This window comes from Drosophila nasuta, chromosome 3 (genome assembly GCF_023558535.2).
Source record: "Drosophila nasuta strain 15112-1781.00 chromosome 3, ASM2355853v1, whole genome shotgun sequence".
Taxonomy (NCBI): domain Eukaryota; kingdom Metazoa; phylum Arthropoda; class Insecta; order Diptera; family Drosophilidae; genus Drosophila; species Drosophila nasuta.
The window spans coordinates 15,524,501-15,550,348 of record NC_083457.1 but is presented as its reverse complement, the minus strand read 5'-3'; the positions used below and the strand labels follow the sequence as shown (position 1 = coordinate 15,550,348).

Here is a 25,848-nt window from a genome sequence, read left to right as displayed (position 1 = left end):
AAAAGCGCATAACTTACTTAGGAGACATGCTGAACAATCTGGAAATCATATCATCATATCAGCAATTATAATCATCAGCTTTGACTCGTTTGGTGGGAATTTGGAGTGCTTAAGAACTCATTTCGTTTCACTTTCATTAAGAATTGTAGAACAGATATTTTTGTGGGTTAAGAGGGGTAAAATTAGGTAATTGTTAACTAGATTACAAAATCACTGAAATATTTGTCGTTTATCTTATAAAATTGATAATTGCTAGAACACTAATTTAATCATTATAGGTTATACTTAAGAATATTTGTAGACCTAACCAAAATCATACAAATGAAAAACATTTATATTTCTATTAGTTGACATTAAATAGAAATTTTATTCTGAGCAAAAATTTGACACACAGAAATCGTAATTTTAGATGTTAATAATTATTTTAGCTCTTCAAGATAATTTCTTAAAAAACATATACAATATGTATACATATACATATATACAATACGTAAACATATACAATATAATTATATTGTATTAACAATAACTCAAAACAACAGCTTATAGAAACAATTATTTAAAATATTCATAATATATGATATTGTAAGAAATACGTGCCACTCAAAAGTTTGTATTATGTTATAATAAGTTTTGTACAGAAAGAAAACGTGCTAAAATAAAGAATAAAATCTTTAATCAAGGTCATATGATCTCAAAATTGGGATCGTTGCATGTGCAATCTTTTGTGGTCTCAGTTTTCTTTTAGGCAAAGACTCAAAGAAAATTATCTAATAATAGTAGTTAAGGAATTTAAAGTAACTTAAAGTACATGTAAACAATTCATAATAGTCTTAAAAATCATTCCCATTCCACAAATTTTACCATGAATTTGTAACACTCGAATATATAGTTTTATTTCTTCTTTGTTCGAACTTATCTTCTTTATTTAACCAGAACCATTAACACTGTTAATTGCAATCAATATATTGCAAAGTTTCATATAAAATTGGTTTAACGAAATGTGAAAGCAAAAATGGACACCAAAATATTTATGTCTTGCCTGGGATAATGTAGTGCACATTCTGCAAGTTGAACGTTGTATAGAACCGCCAGTAAAATTAAGGATTTTATCATAAGTATTATATATCAGCTTTTTTTATTTTTTTTTTTATTACTATTAACATTTTTGTCAATTTTTTAAATTTTTGATTATGAACGTTTCAATCAATTTTCAAATTATCTTATTTTAAAAATTTAGCCCGATTTATACTTTTTCTCGAATTTTACATTTATTACAAAGTATATTACGTGCACGATTTTTTGCATGTACAAAAGCTTTTTCTAGATCTGCTATTATCGCATATTTCTCACTAAACAACAAAAAAGTAAAAACCTTTTTTCATAAGCCCGCTTTTCGCTTTGGAATTGTTTTGATTGCTGTCTGTTTATGTTTATATTAACTTTACACATATTTCTAATTGTAAATTTCTTTAATATTATATAAAACGTACAATAACTCACGCTTTATATTTCTATCAACTGCAACTGAGTAATTTTCCCTCTTTTTCTTTCAATCGTTTTTTCAGTAATAAAACAAAGACTTGCATTCCCAACTTCCCACTTCCCGAATGCTTTGAACTTTTGCTGCCATTGTCCAGTGTATAATTTATAATTATAGTTATTAGTGCTGGGCGAGTAATAATATTCGTATCATTTGAGTTAATGTTACGATAAGTACAGCTTTGTGCATGCAGTAATAATAATTTAATGTAATTTATAAAAGTATTTATTTAATATTCAATTCAATTATTCAATGACATTAGAAAGACTTCATCATTTTGATTACAAATTCAGTTCGTTGAATTATTTCATTATTTTGAGTAGAAACTCAAATGATATAATTTCTAATAATTTCATTTAATTAAATTATATTGCGACGCATACATTTGTTGTTTACTGTTATGATCTAGCAATTATTCATATTGAATATTGTTATTAATTTCATTATTTTTGTGGAATATTTTATTCAATTTTCAGATTTGACTTGATGATGCAATCAAGGCTTATGACAACAAAATTCTTCATATAACATTATTTACAAAAACTTTTAAGAAATCATGAATTTTTCCGATAAATTATTTTTGTTTGGTTAATGGATCTATTCCAAACAACAATATTTAATTTGTGCTTGATCTAACATTTTCATTAAAAAATTTCTTACAAATTAATCATTTTTTCGATAAACCATTTTGTTAGTCCTATGGAACTATTTCGAACCCATCTTAAGACAAATTCTTTAATTGGATTATTTATTAAATAAAATGTATAAATCAAAAATTATATTAATGAACTTTTCTTTTTAATTAAATAAAAATTAGAATTATGTAGTAAAAGGCAGACTCAGACATGTATTCTATATATTATATCTATAGTACTAATTTGAATGAATTATTTTGATATTCAAGTTAAAAGATTTTTCGCTTTTTCTTAAATTTTATACATATATTCGCTAGCTGATAATTAATAGTAAGTAAATGCTACATTTTATGACAAAAATTAAAAAAAAAGGAAAATATGTATAATAAAAATATAATTTAAACTTATTACAAAAATATTTATTCAAGTATTTGTTGGCAATATGAAAATATATTATACATTGCAATGAATTATTTTGTTATAGTCTTTTAAATTGATTCTGAATTTTTTTTTTTTACTCTTCTCCAATTGATTTTTTAATTTTGCTATAATGAACACTTGATATTTGTTAGTAAATCATAGACACATTGTTCTGCGATCTAACATTTATTTAGTATTATGTTCTATGATCAATAGTATAATATAATTATAATTCTGCAATATTTTTTTCGTTTTTCGAATAGTGTTAAAACTAACATATTTTTCGTGACTTTAAATATTTCTTAGCAATATTAAAATCTTACTTCGATAAATTATTTAGTTATTCCCATGAAAATAAGATCGGACCTGACTCTCACACTTGTGGCATTAATTCTTTGATTTGATTATGCTCGCATTAGGCTGAACAATTGATAATTAATAGCAAATAAAATAAATACATTGTTCTAACATGTATTTTAAATATAATGCATAATTTAAATATTTCGTTCATTTTATATATCCATTTTCTATATTTCTTTAACCTTTTCAAATAAATCTATCATAACTTCAAATATTGTTTAGAAATTTATAATTATTATCATCAAGTTAAATTATTTAGTTATTCCCATGAAAATAAGTTCGGACCTGACTGTCACACTTGTGGAATTAATTCTTTGATTTGATTATGCTCGCATTAGGCTGAACAATTGATAATTAATAGTGGAACCCCGCCGTTTAGGTTGTCTCACACTGATTGCATTATAATGTGGATGCGTTGGGACACATCAGAGATCTGTGTTGGCCAGTCTAATTGTCACTACGTGATCCACTCGGAGAGAGGAGAAAGAGGTGGAGGAGGAGGTGGAGGAGAGTGTTGGTCCAATGGGAGAGCGTCTCTTAATTTATGACCCGAGTGTCGAGCGCATTGGCCGAGGCAGAAGAAGAAAAATTGATTACCCTAATCAGACTACACAATCTCAAACAAAGGGAGAAGGGACAGAGAGAGAGAGAGAGGGGGAGAGTGAAAGAGAGGGAGCTATGTTTATGTACATAAGTGAGAAACCATGTACAGCTTAGATGTATCTTTTGAAGAACCATATGTGCTGTATCTGTTACCTGTGTATCTGTATCTGTATCTGCATCTCTCTAGCTGCGGCTGTTGAAGTTTCGGCATTCGGCATTTGTTTGAGGGCGTGTTTGTAGCCATCCTCACAACCTCAACCTCAACTTCAACCTCAATCAGCCTCCATCGTAGCTAATTATTTATTTCTTTCGTTCTTTTTTTTGGGTCTAGTAAACAGATATAGATACAATTTGTGGCTGCATTTGGAATTGGAGTTCATTCTGTGGAAATACTTACGTTTATTTATGGCGCTGTTATGCAGCTTTGTTATTAAAATGTTATTGGATTTCTCTCGCTTTCCAGCTGCGTGTGGCATCATTAAGCCAAAGAATATGTTCTGGGCAGTTAACTTGATCTTTTTTTTGTTTTGGGGTGTCATGATAAATGATTTTCATTTTCTTTAGTTTGCTTCATAAATTCGTTTTAGTTGGAAAATGGCCGCGTCTTGTGTCTTTGAAGTTTAGCCGTTTAACTACGGCAGCAAGTCCTTGTCAAAGAAGAAGAAGAAGATGAAGTCCTGGCCAAGGTCAAAAGCAATTTTGCTTGCCACCCAAAGAGCAAAGTGCCGTGGGTCGTGTGACTCTGTCCAAAAAAGGAAAAAGTATCCTTGAACGCATTTCCATTGACATTCGCATATGGAATATTGCTCGATGGCATCATTAAAGGTGCAAGGACAAGTCAAGGTCAACTCATTTGCAGTTGCTGCTGTTGCACAGTCAACACGGCTTCCGTCGCTGTCTCAGTTGCAAACCACAAAGATCATTTTACAACCAAGCAGCAGAAGAGATAGAAAGAAAGAGAGAGAGAGTCCTTTTGTCTGTGATGTCCTGCGGCGCTGTTGCAAATTGCTGCCAAATCGCTGCACTTGCTGTGAGCGTGTCTCATCGTTTATTTTTTTTCTTCGTTTCGTTTTGCGACCTTGCTTTCATGCTTTGCGGTTTAATCGAATTTACAGATTTTCCTTGTTGTTGAAATCCTTCGATCCTTTTGACTGTTTGCAAACACCTCACAAAGCCAAACAATCGGCTTAGGTTTTAATTGGATTTGGCCACACAAAAAAGGTGTCTTAAGCCCGACTTATGCAATGCGCTAACAACTTGTGCCTAATTTCCTGGAATAACCCAAAACAAATGACTTAGGACACAAACTTGACAGAAAAAAGAGAAAATCGAAATTTGAAATTTGAAATTTGACTTTTGCAATTTTCGCAATTAGTTGAAATTGTTTAAACAATAATAAAGTAAGATATTAATGCCAATTAGCGACTTTAACGAGCGTAGGCAAATTGACAAATTAGCTGAGAAAAGCAATTTTGCCCAATTACAGGCTTCACAAACTTAGCCGAGTTTGTTTAACCAGCCAAACTTGCAACGGAAATACACAACAACAACAACAACAATGGAGAGACGATTAAAGATCTGTTAATTGATTGAAAACACGTTGCGTTGTGTTGTTTGATTTTCGCTTTGCTGTTTCGTTTCTTTTTATTTTTTTTTTGACAAACTTTTGAACGCATGCAAATTTGTGATGAAGTCATAAAAAAGTTATGACTGTCGCTTTATTTGCAGCGCTTCTTTTGTTATTGTTTTTTTGCTTTTCACAAATATTATGCTCATAAAACAATCCAAAATACAATACAACGAAGCGGAGAGAAAGGGAGGAAAACGTTCAGTTTGCTTGTTCTTTGAGGAAACTTGTTTTATTGCTCTCGGACTCTCCTCTATTAGTTGGCTTTTGTCTCCTCCTCGTCGCGACTGCCAAATAAAGTAGTCAAATTTATAATCAACAAGTTCATTAACATTTAACCCTACACAACCAGAGAGGGAACAACAACAACATCAGCAACAACAACAACTACAGCACATTTATTTTTGTACAAATTTTAAATTATTTTAAGGCCTTCGGCAAATTCGTGTAAACTTTTCGAGGCACGAAGCATTTACAAATCATGTCAAATTTTAATTAAAACCCAATAAGAAATGTAACGAATTTTTTATACTCTACTCTGCACTGCAAGCAAAAGCAAGGAACACATGTTCAGACATAAATTACCATTAAATTGACTTTAAAGCAGATCAAGTTTCGATAAGATGTTTTAATTATTTATTTTCGAGAAAAAGAGAAAACAAACAAAGCAGCAGAAATTTTTTTAATTGCAGCTAAGTGTTTTCTGACAGAAAAGAGAAAATATTTCAATTTATATAAAACAAAACAGTTCAATTATTTTCTGTGATATTTATTTATTTACTTACGTGTTTCATTATTATACAAAATAATATAATAACTAAAAGAAGGGAGTGCTAGCTGCTAAGGTCATCGACTCAATGAGATATTTATAGAATCATGTTTTCTGTGCTAAACTAAAAAAATAATAATAATGAAACGACGTTATATAATTCCGTTTTGGGGTTTTAATGCTCCTTACATTGTTTTGCTTTAACATATTTAATAAGTTTAAGTATAATATGTCAAATTCATCTCGTCTCTTATATTGTAGTATATGTATTATGATATTTTTACATTATTCAGATAAAGAATAAATTATTTCTGTTCTTCATTTTTATAAATTTTTTTTCAAAATGGCATTTATTTTATTATTTTTCCACAATTTTCACATTTTTCAGAAAAATTGTTCTACAAAAAATAATAAATAATTTCTGTTTTTAATATTTTCAATAATTTTTTTACCAAAATGTCATTTGTTTTATTAATTTAGATTTATTTGTATTATGATATTTCACATTTTTCAGCTAAAGTGTTCTTTAAAAATAATAAATAATTTCTGTTCCTTATTTTTTTTTAATAATTTGCAATCAAATTGTCATTTATTTTATTACTTTAGAAATATATTATGATATGTTCTTATTTTTCAGAAAAAGTTTTTCAAAATAATAGTGAAAAATTTTTGTTTTTTAATTTTTCTAATATTAATTTCTCAAAATGTGTTTTTTTTTTATTATTTTCGAAATTTTATTTTGCTAAGAAGATTGTAAGTAATTTTAATAATCAAAAACACAATAAACTAAACAAAATGTAAGTCAAATGAGAACAAGATTTTAGCTAGCCAGTGTTATATTTTAATGTGGCTAGAAAACTTTAACTAGAACTACTAAAAACAAACTAAAAAACTCAAGAGCCTTAGGATTATCTTAATGAAATATCCCAGAAAAAGTTTATATTTTAGTTATATTCAATACTAATATGAAAGCTAATGAGATAATACAACTTTAATGATTGTAACACAACCTTTAAAAAAGCTGTTATGCAAAGAATCAATTATGAAACTTTTCCAGCAAAGGAATTTTGTATTTTCATCAAGAAAACTCACGAGTCAACTTTCCAAATGAAAGAATATAAAGTAGAAATACAAAATGAAGTTGGTGGAGAAGTCGTCAGTAAATGTTTTTTTTCAACTCAATCAATTCTACACTTCTTTCCCATTATATTTGGAGTTCGTTTAAAGAGTTTCTTTTCGATGATGAGCCGTAATAAGCGTTTATTGCATTTCTGCCCACTGTGAGGGCAAAGCATGAGAGTGGTAAAGAGCGGGGAGGGAGGGGGAAGGGTATAAGCTTAATGCTGATACTTCAGCTAGGCAGGCGAGGGATCATTAATAACTCTCGCCGCCGTTCGCCGGCACTCAGCACAAGCACAAGCACATGGCTCTCTGAGTAAATTATGAATTTTAAATTACACGCACACACACACATGCAGACACACACATACACACACTTAGCTCCACGCGTAGCTGGACCATTTAGCGTCGATGACCGCCAGAGGGCGCTCCTCGTGGCTGCCGTGTCAGACATGTGTTTGTCTCTCTCTCTTTCGCTCTTTCTTTCGTTTGCTCCACGATGTTTTTCTTTAGTTAATTTTCGAGTTTTTTGTTTACGTATTTGCATGTGGAGTAGAAGCGCAATTGCATACGTGAATTGTTGTCGTTGTGAGCCAAATTAAGTTGTAGCCGCAATTAAGGCAAAAACATTTCGCACTTCTTTTTGCTGTTGTCTCATTTTTTGTATGTTTTTTTTTTTGTATGTGTTTTAACTAACTGTAGTCGTGTCATTATGCTCAAGCCTAAAGCGAAAGGTAAAGTATAACAGATAGCTGATCATTAGGGGCAAACGGTAGCACAGTGTTAAGATGAAAGCGAAATAAACAGTCGAAGAGAGAGAGAGAGAGAAGAAAAAGCGCAGCTCATTAGCAGCTGGCAATTCCCTGTGCTCATTTCTCATTTCTCGTTAGACACAACAGCCAACATATATTGTAATCAAAAACAAGTTAAACAAAAAAAAAATACTTTAATTAACGCGTTTTTACGCAACTGTCGACGGCTGTTTAACCCTTTGTGGCCATCGCTTGTCGCTGTCGCTTGTCGTTTGTCGCTTGTCGGTTTTCGAGCACGCAAATGCAAAGCAAACATGACAATGGTAATAATTGAAAATCATGGCAATAAACGTGTATAAAAAGGGGGAGAGAAGGGCAGAGAGTGAGAGAGAGAGGGCGGCATGCGTAGTTACTGTTTTTTTGTTGTTGTATTTTGTGGGTTACGCAGCGAAGGGAAAAATCAACAGCTGCTTTTATTGCCGCTCAGCGCCGACGGCAACAAACGACAACCAAAAGCAGCCAAGGCAGCAACAGCAACAACAACAACAACAACGAGCAAAGCAGCAGCCATTGTTATGTTGCTCTCCGCTGTGCTGCTTACGGCAAACGCATGTGTGCAAGCGAGACAGCTAGCTGTGTGCGCGATGAGTTCGAAATTGAGTGTATTCGATATTCCAGTTGCGTGTCTTAATGGCTGACTGGAAGTTCGCTCTTTCGAAACGGTTAAAGTCGAAACGGTTAAGCGGCTGTTATTGTTGGTTGCTGGCTTATCGTTATTTAATTAATTTGACTGCCCAACAATAGTTTATGCATTGTTAAAATATTTATTTATTTGCTGCCATTTCAATAAAAATGCGCATAAAAATGACATAAATTCGATGGCATTGTTGCCATTCCCAAAAAAAAAACGAGTCTATAACCGAAAATTGTGGAATTTGTAAATTTCAAATTCGAATGCGGTTCATCTTAATATGGATGTGGACCAGCGACGCTTTTGTTAGCCGACTTTGTTTTGGCAGGAAATCAGAAATTAATAACAATTGCCATTAATCGATACACGATAAGGCGACGAAGCTCATCGAATAAATCACATTCCTACACTAATTTCACGCCTCGCAGCCAAATTCAATGCAAATATTAACAATAAGAAGAATATGACGAAAAAAACACATTAAATAATAATGAAATTCATTAGCGTTCGTCTTTTGATTTATGTGCCATATATCAGCGGATCTATAGATAAATGTATATAAATATATATTTGATACTTTGCGCGCAGCACATGTTTCACATTTCGGCAGATGTGACTTTTGATAAGATTATTGTTGTTGTTGTTGTTGTTGTAGAAGATGTGTGTTGATTTTCGATGTTGATCAATGCCAAATGGCATTAGTTTTTAACACATTTGACTGAGAGATGCTAATGGGCCACGCTTCGTTGGCCAATAGATTGCTATTTAATATGTGCATGAGTGTATTTCATAAATTAAAAATCAATTAAATATCAATCAATTGAACGAAATGTTCGCTACATTAAGCGCGTTAATTGCGGAGCTTAAAAACAAAGTATTACATACAAACATAAATTCATATGTGTGTATATGTAATTAGGTTGTGTCGATTGTCGATCATGCTCGATGCTGGGTGTCGATAAAGTTGTAGGCACAGATTGAAACGTCGCGGCCAAAAACAAAATCAACACAACTAAATGCTCATCAAGTGCAGCGCTGGAAAGAGGGAGGAGGGGTGGGGAAGAAGGAGAGGAGAGTGCAGCGCATCAGTCAACCGTTTCGAGCAGCAGCAGCAGCAACGACGACAACGAGACAACGACAGAGACAGCGTGCGATTTTGATAAATCAACTAGCAAAACCAACAAACGCAGCCATTTTTCGTCGCATGCGCACGTGTGTGCGAACAGGACAGCCATAGCCACAGCCAAACGTCAAGGCAACGCCCCACTGCAAAGAGAGAGAGAGAGCAGCAGTAGATGACGACGACGACGCAGACGCAGACAGCGACACAGTTGTCAACCGCATGACAGCTCCCAATAATAAAGTCATATCGAGCCCTAACAAGCGCGCGGGCCCCAAAACGAGTGGAGTGAAGGCGGAGTGAGTGAGCGGGCAAAACGAGCGAGCCAACGAACGAAGAAACGAAGCCACGAAACGAACCGAACGACACAACAACGAACCGAACGACAACAACACGAATGAGTGAGCGAGCGAGAGTGAGTATAACGAAAAACCGGTTCGTGCTGCTGCTGCTGCGCTCTTGTGTGTACTGCGCTGACTGGAAACATTGTTGTGCTGTCAGATTGCAGGTGACAACGTCGAGTGTCACAACAAAATTCGCGCACACACACACAGACCGAGAGTGAGAGCGAGAGAGCCGAGAGAGAAAAGGCTCTGCCAATCGATCAGTCGAAGTTTGAGTTGCGTCTTCGTCACTGTCAGTGTGTCGAGCGCGCTCACTCTCTCTCGCTCTCTCATTCGTGTGCACACACACACACACGAACAAGAATACGTTGCAACCCCAGGCATGAATGTGAACTGTCGAGACTGCGACTGTCTCGCTCTCGCGCTGACAGTTCAATCGGTCGCTGCCTGGCTGCTGCTGCTGCTGGCTTCGTCGCAGCGACGGCCAACTGTGATTAGTTAATTTAGTCGTTGAGCTCGCATCGAACAGACGTGCGCGTCGCAGTCGTCGGACAAGAAGAAAAACAACAGCTAAAGCAAAGCAAAAAAAGCGCAACGCATACGCAAAAAAAAAAGAAAATAAGAAGAAAAGCGAACAAATCAGAAAAGTGACATACAAATAAATATATATTTCAATACCAAGTGAGAACGCAAAGTGTAAATACTAGAAGAAAAGCCCAGTGTTGTAAAGTGAACCGAAAAGAAAAGCACAAAGTGAGTTTGCATTGACAAATGGCCCTTGAGGATCGCTGCAGTCCACAATCAGCGCCCAGTCCACCAGGTTGTTTGCCACACTCGCCACTCCAGCAGCATCAAGTCTCCATCACCGCACTCGACATGAGTCTGCAGCCGGGCTCAGCAGCAGCTGCCACAGCCACAGCTGCCACATTGTACCAGCAACAGCAGTTGCAGCACTTGCATCAACTGCAACAGTTGCAGCAACTGCATCAGCAGCAATTGGCCGCCGCCTCCGCTGGCGTCTTTCACCATCCCATCGATGCGGCCGCGTTGCATGCCGCAGCGTTGCAGCAACGTCTCACCGCCAGCGGTTCACCTGGCGCCCACTCCACGGGCGCCTGCTCCACGCCAGCCTCCACGCTGACCATCAAGGAGGAGGAGAACGATTCCATACTCGGCGACAGTTTTCACAATCAAACCGCCACAACGATGGCCACCGAGGAGGATGAGGAGGAGGACGACGACATCGATGTGGATGACACTGCCTCCGTTTCGGGAGCGGCATCGAGTGCAGCAAGCTTGCAACCGCCGCCAGCACATCAGCAGGGCAAGCAATCGAAGCCATCGCTGGCCTTTTCCATCTCCAACATTCTCAGCGATCGTTTTGGCGATGCAGCCAAACAAACCAAGCAGGGAGGCGATGCTTCCGCTGCTGCTGCAGCTGCCGCCGCTGCTGCTGCCAGCATCTTCAGACCCTTTGAGGCGAATCGTGCTGCCGCGGCCACGCCCTCCGCCTTCACACGCGTCGATCTGCTCGAGTTCAGCCGGCAACAGCAAGCGGCAGCCGCTGCAGCCACCGCAGCGATGATGTTGGAGCGTGCGAATCTGTTAAACTGCTTCAATCCAGCGGCATATCCACGCATCCATGAGGAGCTCGTCCAGAGTCGCCTCCGTCGCTCCTCTGCCCATCCACATGCCAATCCCAATGCTGTGCTGCAGCCGTCGGCAAAGCTCAGCGAACCAAGTGTGGAGAAGTCCGCCTTGGGATCGCTCTGCAAGACAGTCTCCCAGATTGGACAATCGCCAGTGTCGCAAGCGCAGTCGCAGTTGACGCCAGCGACGGGCGCCAGCCACTTGGCCAGTCCGCCACCCGCCTCGAATGCCTCCACGATCAGCAGCAGCTCCTCCACCGCCACCAGCAACAGCAGCAGCAGCAGCTGCAGCATCTCCTCCGCCTCCACATCGGGCTGCTCCTCGGCGGCCAGTTCGCTGAACTCCTCGCCCAGCAGCCGCCTTGCCGGAGCTAACAACGCCAGCAGTCCGCAGCCCATTCCGCCTCCCTCGGCGGTCAGCCGTGACTCCGGCATGGAATCCTCCGACGACACACGCTCCGAGACCGGATCCACGACCACCGAGGGTGGCAAGAACGAGATGTGGCCAGCGTGGGTCTACTGCACCCGCTACAGCGATCGTCCCAGCTCAGGTGTGTACCAAAAACTTTATTAAGGGGGGATATAAATTTACGAAAATTAAAAAAAATCAGTTATAGATATAGAATAATGAAGAAATTTAAGAAAAATATTTAAAAGAAATTCAGACGATGAAATTTGAGAAAAATATTTAATAGAAATTGTGTCTAAGATAAAGGATGATGAAGAAATCTGCGAAAATTATTTAGCATATGATATAATAGATGAAAATAAATATTCTTTGGGGATGTGGCAAGACAATAAGAGAATAAAAGGTATATATGAAAGTAAAAGAAAAGGAAAGAAAATCAAATAGGCCTATATATTATATTATTATATGATAGTATATCATATTAGTATAGTATTTACTGGTATATTAATACTATAACACAATATAGCACACCTACATTATTATATTATATTATAATATATAATACTATAGTTTTGCTAACTTAAGGAAATAATTTGGAAGATATCATGGATATTATATTAATTGACAAAATTGTCAAGATTGGAATACAGACAAGAGGCAAATAGATAAAATATATAATAGAAAGAACTATATACGAATTTGAGTTTTAATATTACAAAGCTGCAACATTAAGAAAATCATTTAGAAAATATTCATTAATTTGGATATCAATATTACAACATTTCAAGAAGAAAATAAAAAATAGTTAAATAGTATTTAGAGAAAAGTTATGAAAGCGAAAATAATTGTGGATATAAAAAATAAAATATTTCAGTAGAGAAAAGTTTTTAAATTAAATTTTTAAAATATGTAGTAATTGTATTTATTTTCTACATATTTTAAAAACTTAATTTTAAAATTCTTCTCCATAAAATATTTATTTTCCATTATATGTTATAATTATTATAGTATAAACAGAAAAAAAAAATTCTCCTTGCTAGTGCTGAAAACATTTTTAAGAAAATAGTGAAATATACCAAAAATAATAGTAGTATACTAATATACTATATGTTCATCAATCTAAAAATATAATATAATGTATACTAATATACTTTCTGTTCATACATTTAAATATACATATAGTACATTAGTATACTATTATGCAAGATATTGCAACATTTTAGAATTGTTCAAATTAATTGCAGTATGTCATAACCATATTAATAATATAGTAACGTATGGTTGTAAATATTAATGCCATAATAGTGTTGCATATATTAATGGATAGTTTATTTACAATCTTGAGTTCGTATTCGCATTACACTCGCAGCAGTTAGTCGAGTTTATTGTTTTGCTTAAATCAAAAGCAATTGGCGCAGTTAGCAGAGATTGCTTTATGAGCTCGTCTTTTTATTGTTGTTGACTGCGACTGCGAGAGTTGAGTTCATAAGTGCGACACATGATATTGTGTGTTGCAAACGGGGACCACACAGTTGATGTGTGGAGCGGCAGCCTTTCATGCTGTTTGTCATTAAGCCGAAGGACATTGCAACAATTAGTTGTCCCCGTTATAGAAAGAGAGATGGAGAAAGAGAGAGGGAGAGAGAGAGAGTGAGAGGAAGAGGCAGCGGGGCCTCACGCAGCGGGTCTTTGAAGCTGAAGTTGTAGCTGAAGCTGACACTTTGTGTGACAACATGTAGCGATAGGCGGCAGCCTATCGAAGGTCACAGGTCGCAGGTCACAGGTCACGTTTGTCGACTAAAATGCGCTGACGATTGACGCAGCGCATTGTTTGTTGTTGTTGTGAGGAGGAGAAGTGTGAGAGAAGCGCAGTGAAAGTGCCCATTAAAAGAAGCTAAAAGAAGAAAAGACTGAAAAAAAGGGGGCAACTAGGAAAAATCTATTTTTCCGAGCTCATGTTGCTCATTGCCGCGTTGCGTTAATTGACAAGTTAAGTGCTTTTTTATGACTCGAAATGGTTTTTTAATTTGGTGTCGATGGAATTGTACCGACAACAGCGCACACAACAAAAAACTATCGACAACAGAGCTAACAACAACGAGGCGTTGATAGGCAGCGATTAGAGGCTGGGAAATTAATCAAATTATCGCTAGCAAAAGCGCAGCAATTAAATTATAATTTACAATGTGTCGATAAATGCCACATATGCAAAAAGAGCAAAAACTATAGACACTCAAAACTCAGTCAGAGTGGCAATTATAGAAGCTGCCAATTAGCAGCTTTAACTAACTATAGTTATAGACTTTGGCGGCTTTCATTATTAAGCCATTTTGCAGTGTTTCAACTTTGACTCATCAGTCAGCGTCTTCGTTTCCTTCTCTCCACAGTTCGTTAGACGCTGTGCTGACAGCTGACAAATTGAACACGCAACACACATACACTCAAGTTGCATGCCACAAGTCTTAGTTTTAGTTTGAGAAAGCGAGTTTATGCTAATTAAACCATTAATATCATTAATTATATGCACAACCAAATGAAGGGGGACTTCAACATATTCGTGTCTGTTGGAATTTCAACTAACTTTCCATTTGTCTTTTTTTCTTCGTACTTCATTTTCATTTTAAGGACCCCGCTACCGTCGCCCCAAGCAACCAAAGGACAAGACCAATGACGAGAAGCGTCCACGCACCGCCTTCTCCAGTGAACAATTGGCACGCCTCAAGGTAAGCATCACATGAAGAGCTTTACAAATCCTACTAAATATGTGTCCCAACTCAGGCTTTAATTCCTTCATATATTAGGGAAAATGTTGCATCAAAAATATGTCTACAATCAAAGCATAACTTGTGGTCACTTTGAATGATATAGAAAGGAAAACATAAAATGGAATTTTGACATCATTTTAATAAGAAGGAATATGTATAAGATTTAACATATTGGGGTACAAAATATGTGCCCAAATCTCAGATATTTCTTTAGAAATGTTACGACAAAACTATGCCTGCAATCTAAGAAGAATTTGCTGTGAAATTGAATGATATAGAAAGGAATATATTAAATGGAACTTTGGCATTAATTTCATGAAGAAGTAAATCATATATTAGAGGAAAAGGTTACATTTAAAATATAAGCCCAAATCTTAGATATTTCTTTTAAAATGTTACATCAAAAATATGTTTACAATACTAGCATAATTCTTTATAGAATTAAATCATATATTAGGGAAATGTTATATGCAAATTATGTGTCGAAATCAAGGATATTTTTTGAGCAATTAAATCACATATCAGGGGGAAAATTACGATTAACATATGTGCCACATTTAAAGCAAACTTAAGCTTATGAAAGCACAAAGTAAGTTAGCTTCACTCAACAATTTCTATTATAGAATGTAGGCTCAATCTTTCCATAAAGCAATTGCAGCTTTCTTACAAACTAGATCTTCAATCTTTGTCTTATTTAGTTTCAATTATTTTGTCTTCAATCTCTGACTCATATAGACTTACTTATATTGACAAATATGTTAATAATAATATCTTACTTTCATAACAATGCAATGAGTGTTTAAGCCTTCCTCTTCAATCTAAAGTCAATCTCTTTAGAATATATTCTACTTTTAAGTTAAGTTCCTCAAAATTTCCCTAATCTAGTCTCACTTTAAATGCCAAAAGTATTTTGAAACTAGTTCCTCAATACTTACCTTAAATAGTCTTACTTTTTATACCAAAATTTTATCAAAACTAGTTCCTCAATCCTTCTCTTATCTAGTTATTTTAAAATTATGATGAAACTAGTTCCTTAATTTTTCCCTCTTCTGGTCTCAATTCTTTTGCCAAAAGGAATTTCTAATCTTAGACTTCAATCCTAGGCTTATCCATTCCTAATTCTGTTTGTCAAAACTATATCTAATTTAATACCTTACTCACTACATTTGCTTTGTCCCAGTTCAATCTTTTTGCCACTGCAATCTTATGCCTTGTGCAATCCTGCTTTCTACTCATGCCTCTTAATGCCAATCCTTGCCCACTCCAGTTGCATTTTTCACTGTCATGTTGTGTCACATTTATTACCAAAATATTTACACACTTTACGCCCGCCCGCCCGCTGTGTTTGCATCCTGGCGACCGCACGTCCCGCCCGCCTAAACATCTCTAGCCATATATCCTAATGCGGCACCGTTTCGTTCCTTCCTAACCAATTGGACATGCTCATGGTCGTATTTCACTCACACTGTGCCAGGGTCTTTCAACTAAACCGCAAATAATTGATTTGCCTCAGAGAATCTACCTAAATGTCTCTCTCTCTCTCTCTTTTGTATACATTTACTAATCAGTTGTCTCTCTCTTTTTTTTTCTACTTGCAGCGAGAATTCAATGAGAATCGCTACCTCACCGAACGTCGCCGTCAGCAGCTGAGCTCCGAGCTGGGTTTGAATGAGGCACAGATCAAGATCTGGTTCCAAAACAAACGGGCCAAGATCAAGAAGTCGACGGGATCGAAGAATCCCCTCGCCCTCCAGCTGATGGCCCAGGGTCTCTACAATCATACGACGGTGCCGTTGACCAAAGAGGAGGAGGAGCTCGAGATGCGCATGAACGGACAGATTCCATAAGCAACTCTCTGCGATTCCTCCAACTCTCTTCGATATTGGTCTCTCTCTCACTCTCTCTTTAGGCTGGTCCTCAGTGTGCAATAATGCGGCGTACAAAAGTGTTCATGTGATATAATTGTAAAATACAACTATACTACTTATCTTAGAATCTATCTTTAAACTACAAAGAAAATATTTGTAATATTATGTAAGCTTCAACGATTTCAAGTTATGGAAAGTATTATGTCCATAGATATTGCTTTGCAATCGATCTATGCCAACTCTCTCTCGACAACAACAACAACAACAACACATCTTTAATCTATATATTCTATCTACATACTACACTATATATATATAAAATACTATATTCAGCTTGATATGTTATAACATAAGTAATTTAAAAGTTCTTTAGATTAATTTCCTAGCTTAGTTCCATTGTCTCGCTTTGACGCAGAAGTATTTCTAGTTTTTAAGATCAACAAAGCAAAAACAAAAACGAAAAATGTTATGGATGAAAAATGCTTAAAAAACACAACAACAAAATGCACCCAAAAAAAAAAACAAAAACAAAATACAACACAAAACAAAAGAAGTTAAAAGCAATCTATTGAAATCCATGTGCTAAAAACAAACACAAAACAACAACAAAAATGAATTAAATAAAAAAAAATATTTAAAAAATTATATCATATCGGCGTTTTGTTAATTTATGATCTTGATTTTGGGGGCATGTAAAAAACCAGCTGAATTAAGTCCAATAAATTAGCAACAGATAAAAAGGCTTTTGAATAGTTTCAAATTATATTCGCAGCGAATATTCAATGGAGAATGATTTGGCAAAAACTTATTTGAAACACATTTTTAAAACAGACTAAAGTTTTATTTTATTTGAATTGAAATGGGGAGTTATGAAGTTATTTGGTATATTTGGGAGTGTTTAAAAAATCTTTATGAAATGATTTACTAAATTTTTGTCTTAAGCTCTTTTTTTTTAAAGTTAGCTTCAACTGAAGCAAACACATTTTCAGGACAGTCTAAAATTATATTTTGGAGTGTAATAGGAAGTTATGAAGTTATTTGGGCTATAGAAGAGTGTTTTATAACAAACTTTTATGCAATGATTTAATGAATTTCTGTCTTAAACTCTAATTTTTTTTTAAGTTGGCTTCAACTGAACATTAGCTAAGCATTAGCTTCAACTGAACCTTAGAGTGAATGAGTTGGCAAAAATATATTCAAAACACATTTTCAAGACATTCTAAAACTATATTTTGGAATTTAATAGGGAGTTTCAAAGTTATTTGAACTATTGGAGAGTATTTTTTAACAAACTTTTTTTTGCAATGATTTAATAAATTTCCGTTTAAATTCCAATTTTAAAAGTTAGCTTCAACTGGACATTAGTTTATATATATATTATATATTCGAAACACATTTTTAAATTTTAAATTTTATTTTGGTATTGAATGGGGAGTTATAAAGTTATTTTGACTATTTGAGAGTGTTTTATAAGAAACTTTTATGCAATAATTTAATAAATTTCCGACCTAAATTGTAACTTTTAAAGTTAGCTTCAACTGAACATTAGAGCAAATGAGTTGGAAAAAATATTTATATTCAAAACACATTTTCAGGACAGTCTAAAATTATATTTTGGAATTAAAAGAGAAGTTTTAAAGTTATTTGGATTATTGGAGAGTGTTTTATAACAAACTTTTATGCAATGATTTAATGAATTTCTGTCTTAAACTCTAATTTTTATCTTATCTTAAACTAGACATTAAAGCGAATAAGAAATATATTCAAAACACATTGTCAAGACAGTCTACAATTATATTTAGGAATTGAATGGGAATTTTTAAAGTTATTTGCACTATTGGAGTGTGATTTATATAACAGTTTTATTAACTAAGCAACTGAATTTCCGTCTTAAACTCTAATTTCCAAAAAGCAAGTTTCAACCTGGACTTTATCGCTGTAGATATTTCAAATTGATTGAAGCCGCCCAGCGATTTGGCAGCGATGATGTACAGTTTGTTCGTAATGAGCTGCTACATTAATCGATTGTAATAAAACTTTCACCCATATAAAAAGTGCATCCGCCCATTTGACGCCCATCGTGTTGCAAATTAACGATATCAATAAAAACATGTGTTGAAACTGATCAGGGGGCAAAACTTATAAGAGAAACTTGTTTTATTATTACGAGTTATTGTTAACTGTTCACTTGAACATGAGGATAAAATACAGCCAGTTGAGATATTTGAGTTTAGAAGAAATGTCAATAGATGTTATGTTATAAATATTGATACTGATGAATATGTCAAATAAGAATTTAATTACTTTCAAGTTCAGAGGAGAAAACTAAAGGTATTATTTAAAATGTTTGTGTGAAATAGGTAAAATTATTATTTATTGTTTTGTGATATTTAATAGATATTAGAATAGACTATAAGTGTTTCCATATAAGATGAGTGAGGTAATGACAATGATAATGAGGTAATGTAGTAATGGCAAAAGTTTCCGTTATTATGAGAGTTATACAATGCGGTTAAAGAATTGTTTCTAATTGAATAATGATAAGAGCTTCAGTTGTTCAGAGTGTTTATACATCAAATGTTTAAAAATAGTATCACTGGTTTCATTGATATTTTATTTGTATATAATTCTAATAAATATGAATATTATATTTATATTAAATATGCGATTTTTTACATATACATATTTGATATTTTGATGAATTACATTTACCATTGGAATATTATTTGCTGTTCGTATTATTGTAGTATCTTAATGGTTTTTAAATTTAGAGATTTCTTATATATTTTATATTATATATTCCTATCAAACTTACATAATTTCTAAGAAATGCATAATATATTTTCCAAAGAATTATTATGAAAAGTTTTAGTTGTGACACGTATATAAAAAATGTATATAAATATTTTAAATGTATTATTACTTTCTGCTGATAGCACTATAAATACAATGCTTGATTATTTTATGCATTATTTCTAGGAAAAAATATTTAAATATTCTCAATAAATTTATATATTGAATGTCAATATATGTTTGTAGTTTATTTGGATTTTGATTTCCCTGATTTCCATTAACTTTTTTATTATTTATATAATTAATATATACATATATTCAATGTTGCTTTTTAGATTTGACTGATTTCTGTGAAATTACTTATATATATGTTTATTTCTAGCAAACTTATATATAAAGTGTGAACTGCGAGATCTCATTAGAAGTGCAGCAACAAAGTCTAAGCGATAATTAAGTGGGCAACAAATGAACTTCACTTACTAATTTGATTGCAAACTAATCGCTCATGCTTTAGGCTTTGACAACAAATGTTGCATTTGAGTGGAGTGCTAATCGAGTGTGGATTCAGGTTAATAGGCTAATCGGATGGCGGAGGGGGAGGGATATCAGCGAAGAGGAGGGGAAGGGAGGGAGACTGTCATGAGGCGCCTTTTGCCGTCGCATTAAGTCAACGAGGAAAACACACATCAAAGGCTTTTTGCCGGCGCAACTTTAAATCATGTAAACTTGTCACCAGACGCGAGGGTAAAACAGAGAACAAGTCTGAGAAAGAGATGGAGATAGAGAGAGGAAAAGAGAGAGAGCGCTGGTTGATTCGCTAATTGCACAATCATGTGGATGAGACTAAGACTGAGAGGATGAGGCTGAGTGACGGCAACAGCATTGGTTTCGATTTGAGGCTGCCATTTAATTAAAAACAAATCTTCATATAAACAAATATTGTGACACGGTGGCATCAAATGCAACCAACAACGAGCGGCAGCGGCAGCTACATCAAATGATTTATTAGCACAGATTTTTGTGGCAAGATGCGGCGTTAATTTGCTGAAAATAAATGCAAAATGCAGCACAGACAAAGTTGTAGTAGGAGTCGACTGCAAAGAGGGGGGAATATGAAGAGGGATGGGGCAGCTGACATTTACTGGCAAGCGTTGATGCGAGCAGCTGAAGCTGATGTGGCGATGACTGGCAAGAGGATGACAGAGGGAGAGGGAGGGGAGAGAGAGGAGAGCGAAGCTGACTGCGAGATCGGCGCACATAAAATGAATTAATGCGAACGCTAATTGCGAACGCCAAATGCTAGCGCAAAGAAAGAAATACGATTATGTGCCGCGACTACGTAATGTACGTTCCCCTTTCCTCTCTTTCCCTCCTCCCTACCCTTCTCAGTCTCTCTCACCCACCAAACCAACTTAAATCAGGCGTATTATAGAGGCGCAAATCCATTTGCGCACGTAATGAACCAATTAGCCAATTGCATCAGCTACAAAACGCGTAGCTCAAATGAGCCGGAAATGAACTGCAACTTGAACTGGAACTGAAACTGGCTCTTTTTGAGTAGTTCAGTCTGTCTGTTTTGGGCTATCAAAGGAATATTTCAACACTTCTAATTAGCTAAAATTGCCAAGTGACACACTAAATTTCACTTTCCGACAGCGGAATTTCAATTGCGCATACAATGTCGAGGATCGGCTATTAAAAAGCCACAAAAACTGACAAATACAACGCGGACAGACGGACAGACAGACAGACAGACGGACGGACGGACAGACAGACAGCACATGTGTTTGCTGCTGCTCTCAAATGGCACAAACGTACATAAGTCAACCTCATACCCATTTACCATTTCAATCAGCCCCCTCACTTCTGTTGCGTGTGTGGGCGCCCCCTCCTTCCCCCCCCTCTCCCCCTTTCTCCCTTTGTGTGATTTATGCGCCTTTGAGTCTAAAAATCTGCTGCTGCTGCTGCTTCCCCTTTGATATCGCCACGTGGCACAGACCCCACAGATCCCCAGAGTTCGCTAATTGCATTTGCCGCTGCTGCAAAGCAATTCATTCGACGGCCCCCGATGGATGCATTTTACAGTTTGTCGTATTAATTGCTCTTCGTCTCACAATGTCTCCTAACTCGCCTCGCATACACTCGACGAAATTGCGAGTCCGCTTTTCTCTTTGCTATTTAAATTTTCTGAAAATTTGAAGTTGTTTTTTCTCTCACTTTTTTACAATCTGTCTGTTTAAACAATAAGTACATTATATAATTAATATTATATATAACATCTTTTCATTTGGTTGGAAGTGAACTGTTTTTAAGCCTGAAAAGAAAATGCAAATATCAAATATAAATACCTTAAATATATTTACAAATTTCCGAAAAAATTACAATACTTTCAAAATTATTTATAATAGCTACTTTCATTAGATGAATGATTAAGTTAATAAACAGTACATACAGAACAATTTTTTTTAAATTATTTTAAATATATTTTGAATACATATGTACATATCTATGTATTTACTTTTTTTTAATTTTTACTATCTTGCATTTTATTTTATTTATACACCTTACATATATATAATAACGATACTAAATGTTTAATAATATCAAATTGGATTAATAAAATAAAATTAAAATAAAATTTATTATTAATATTAAAATAAAATATTAATATTACAGCTTCAATAAAGTTAAATCTAAAATCTTTAATTCTTTGATATTACTCTATTGGGTATATCAGCTCTCTACATGTTCTATATTTTTCCTCATTGAACATCGTGTATATTGTATTGAAATCTTCTTATAAAATAAATTCCTAGAAATAATGATGCTAATGGTTCTCCTGTACAAAAAGTTAATTAATGAAATAACTTACTTATTTTTGAATAATACTTCTTAATGGTTTTTTGTTTAAATTTATATTCATTATTAATGTTTTTTTTATAAAGAAATTAATATTATAATTTTAAAAATAAATACATTAAATATGCAATTTATTTTGGAATGCAAAAATATCTTAAATTTTCTTTATCAATATATATATATATATATATTTGTATATGTTTGCGGAATTAATGTGAATATGGGATGCAGCTAATGTAAATATTTAAGTCTGTTCTATAAATTCTTAGTCCTCAAAAAGATTTATTTTTGTCTATAATTTTAGAATTTAAAATAAATAAATTTACTTTTTTCCTATATATCTAATACGAATATTTTTCTTTGAGTGCAATTGAAGTGCCCCTTTCATAAGAGTGATATAAGTTGCACTGCGAGTAAGCGAGTTTAGATTGTATTTTAGTGAGCATCGCATTGCATCGCATTGAGTATAGTAAATGTCAAAAAGAGTGCGCGGCGTCTCGCAGATTTATTCTTGTTGCAATGGGCAATTTGTGGATGCCACTTGTTTCCGCTTCGCTTTATCAATTGATTTACGATGCGATAATAAAATGCAGTTTACTCTTCCCCCCTCCTCCTTGTTTTCTTTTCGATGCTGTTTCGGGAGGCAAGACAAAAAATTGTTGTTTGATGCCCTGCGATGATGTGCGCCATTTGCATGTGGCTTTAATAGTTTCAGTTTCATTTCATTTCATTTGCCAGCCACAGACTCCCAGTGGCAGTTGAAAAGATGGAGATGGAGGCTGAGATGGAGTCTAAGAGTTTGGAGTTGGGGCATTTCATAATCGCTGCCAGTTCCATGGAAAGTGCACTCAATTATGGCCAACAGACAGGCGCTGAGTTGTGACTCGGTGTGTCTCGGTGGCTCTCAGTTGGTTGTGTTGGTTGTGTGTGTTGTATCTTGTAGTACGTGTATCTTCAAGTGAGGCCCTGCTGTCTTCTCTGCTGGCTGCGCTCTCTGGCGCTACCAAAGTCAAAGTATCTCTGAATGCAGCCTAAACAAACATTCAAACACTTGGCTACATTTTCAGCAGAAGTCAACGCCAACACCAGACAACAGACTGTGAGTGTATTCACAGTCAGTTTCAGATTCGGATTCGGATTCAGATTCAGCTTCAGCTTCACATTCACATCATCATTGCCGTCAACTCGAATACGTCAATGCTGTTGACTCAACGCATTTGAGCGACTTTTCTCTCTCCCTCTCTCTTTCTAACTCTTCGGCCATTCTCAGACTATATATAAGTATATACATATGTATTCCCATTTGGAATCGAAAGATCGAAGCGAAGCGGCGGCGGCGCTTAGCGACCCACAAATATTTGAGCTGTTAACTTGTGAGTTTTGTAACAAAGTCGTAAGTAATTGTAATTGATTGTCTTTTTTTTCCTCTATCGGCTTGTAGTTTGTTGCATGCCACAAGAGTTGCAGCGGGGGCACGCTAATTGGTCAACTGCTTGCGCCTTTGTTTGACTGCCGCATTTGCACCTTCAGCGCTCGCTAACTGCTCTCAATGCCCCGCTAATTGATTTGGCCAACAAAGGCGCCTCGACTCTAAAAACGTGGCTAAAATTTGTTTCATTCTTCGTCCATAAATATAAATCAAAATTCGTGTTCATTACGAAAGAGAGATTCAGTCACATTTGATTTGATTTGTTTATTTGACTCGATTAATTGATTGCCATAAATTATTCTGCCTGCATTCGGAGATAAACAATTAATTTGCGATTTGCGAAATGTGAAATACGAAATGCAAAGCATTTGTTTAACACTTGCTAATCTCTGAGCTCATAAATAATACCTACATTTGAATGCTTTGATTTCACATTTCGTTTCGCCAAATTGCAATTCTCTAAAATAACATATAAATAAAATATCAAATTATATGGCAAATCAACATCATGCATTATGCAAATTATCTGATAAATTGTTAAGATGAGGCGACAATTTGTTTAACCAATATTATTTCTAGTGATGTCATTAAAGTTTTAACTGACTTAAAAAGTTGCTTATGTTAAAGTTGCTTAAATTAAAGAATCAAATTTATAAAAATGGCAAATTGATTAAATAAGATTATTATCACGGTATTAAATGGTAGCAATAGAATAAATTTTGTTATTAACAGTAGCTTATATAATTTTAACTATTGGCATTTGAGACTTTGAATTCTTCAATAAAAGTAAATAAAAGATTAAAATATATGAATTGTTGTCGTAAATATCTACTGGTTAAAACAGTTTAATATAAATAAAGATTTCATATGTGATTTTTTCATTGCAATTCATGAATGAATGAAAATGAAAAAAATCACGTATGGAAACTACAGTAGAGTGTGATCAACTATGATCACTTAACCCTCTACTAATTTTCAATAAAAGCAAAACAGTACGGTTAATTCTTAAACTATGCCAAACTAATACACCGCACAAAATACTAAAATATACCAAAGTCTATATTTGGTATATTTGTATACTGTAAATTTATATTTATATATAACCATGTGGTATTATTCTTAAAATTACCGAATTAGTAAACCACAAAAATACTAAAACATACCGATTGTTATGTTTGGTATATTTATATAGCATAACCTTCATTATATACCATAGTGCAAAATTTATTTTTGATATTACGGTTATACGAATAACTGTATTAATTTTTCGAGTATACAGATTTTTTCTTGATTGATAAAAAATCCGCTAAGTAAAAGTTAAAAAATAAACCAACAAAATATGATGCACAAATATCAATTTTACTGAGGTATATCATTGTCAAGCAAAGCAGTAGCCAATTTTTGCCGTATAATATTATTTCTTAAATAAGAAATAATTTCTACGATTTTTTATCAAAAACTTATCTAATTTTTTCGAACTAAAGATGCTTCTTTCTGTACAAAGTTCTAATGCTCTTACACCCTATGAGTCGATGGCATAAAAGAAAATGCATAAAAGTGCTATAGTAAATTTCTAATGCCTAAAACATTTACTGAGATTTAACTGAATTTAAACTGCACGATTTTTAGTTTTCTGAATAGCTATACAAAAGAAAAAACAATATTTAAGATGTTGACATTTTAGACATTGCATTTTATAGGAAATTCTTATTGGCTTAAACATTAGAGCTATAGAAATTATTAATTAGATTTTCGGCATTGTTTTAAATACAAATCTTTTTGATCACTCACATTCCCTTTAATTAAAATTGTATTCAATTTAATTTAATGTGAATGTTTAAAAGGATTCGTATTTAAAACAATTAGGAAAATAGAATTAGAAATTATGTTTTTGTTTAAAAAATAATAGTATGATAATAATTTCGTTTGACTAGAAATACTCAATGTCTCCCTCTCCCTCTCTCTCTCTCTCTCTCTCTCTCTCTCTCTCTCTCTTAGGCAATACAAAAACAAAACATATTTGATTCTTATCTATCTTTATACAATTCAATTAACCACTTTGAGTTCGGCTAGTTCTTAAGTCTTTGTATGAG

The 25,848-nt window shown here is 34.4% G+C and overlaps 1 protein-coding gene across 1 annotated transcript; it reads left to right on the top strand.

Moving 5' to 3' along the window:
- Positions 1-10,228: 10,228 nt before the first annotated feature.
- LOC132792009 (segmentation polarity homeobox protein engrailed) lies at positions 10,229-17,212 on the top strand. The gene is made up of 3 exons (XM_060801197.1): positions 10,229-12,183; positions 14,667-14,764; positions 16,405-17,212. Exons 1-3 carry the CDS (start codon positions 10,755-10,757, stop codon positions 16,651-16,653), a joined length of 1,776 nt encoding a protein of 591 aa, XP_060657180.1. The 5' UTR covers positions 10,229-10,754; the 3' UTR covers positions 16,654-17,212.
- The last annotated feature ends 8,636 nt before the right edge of the window (positions 17,213-25,848 follow it).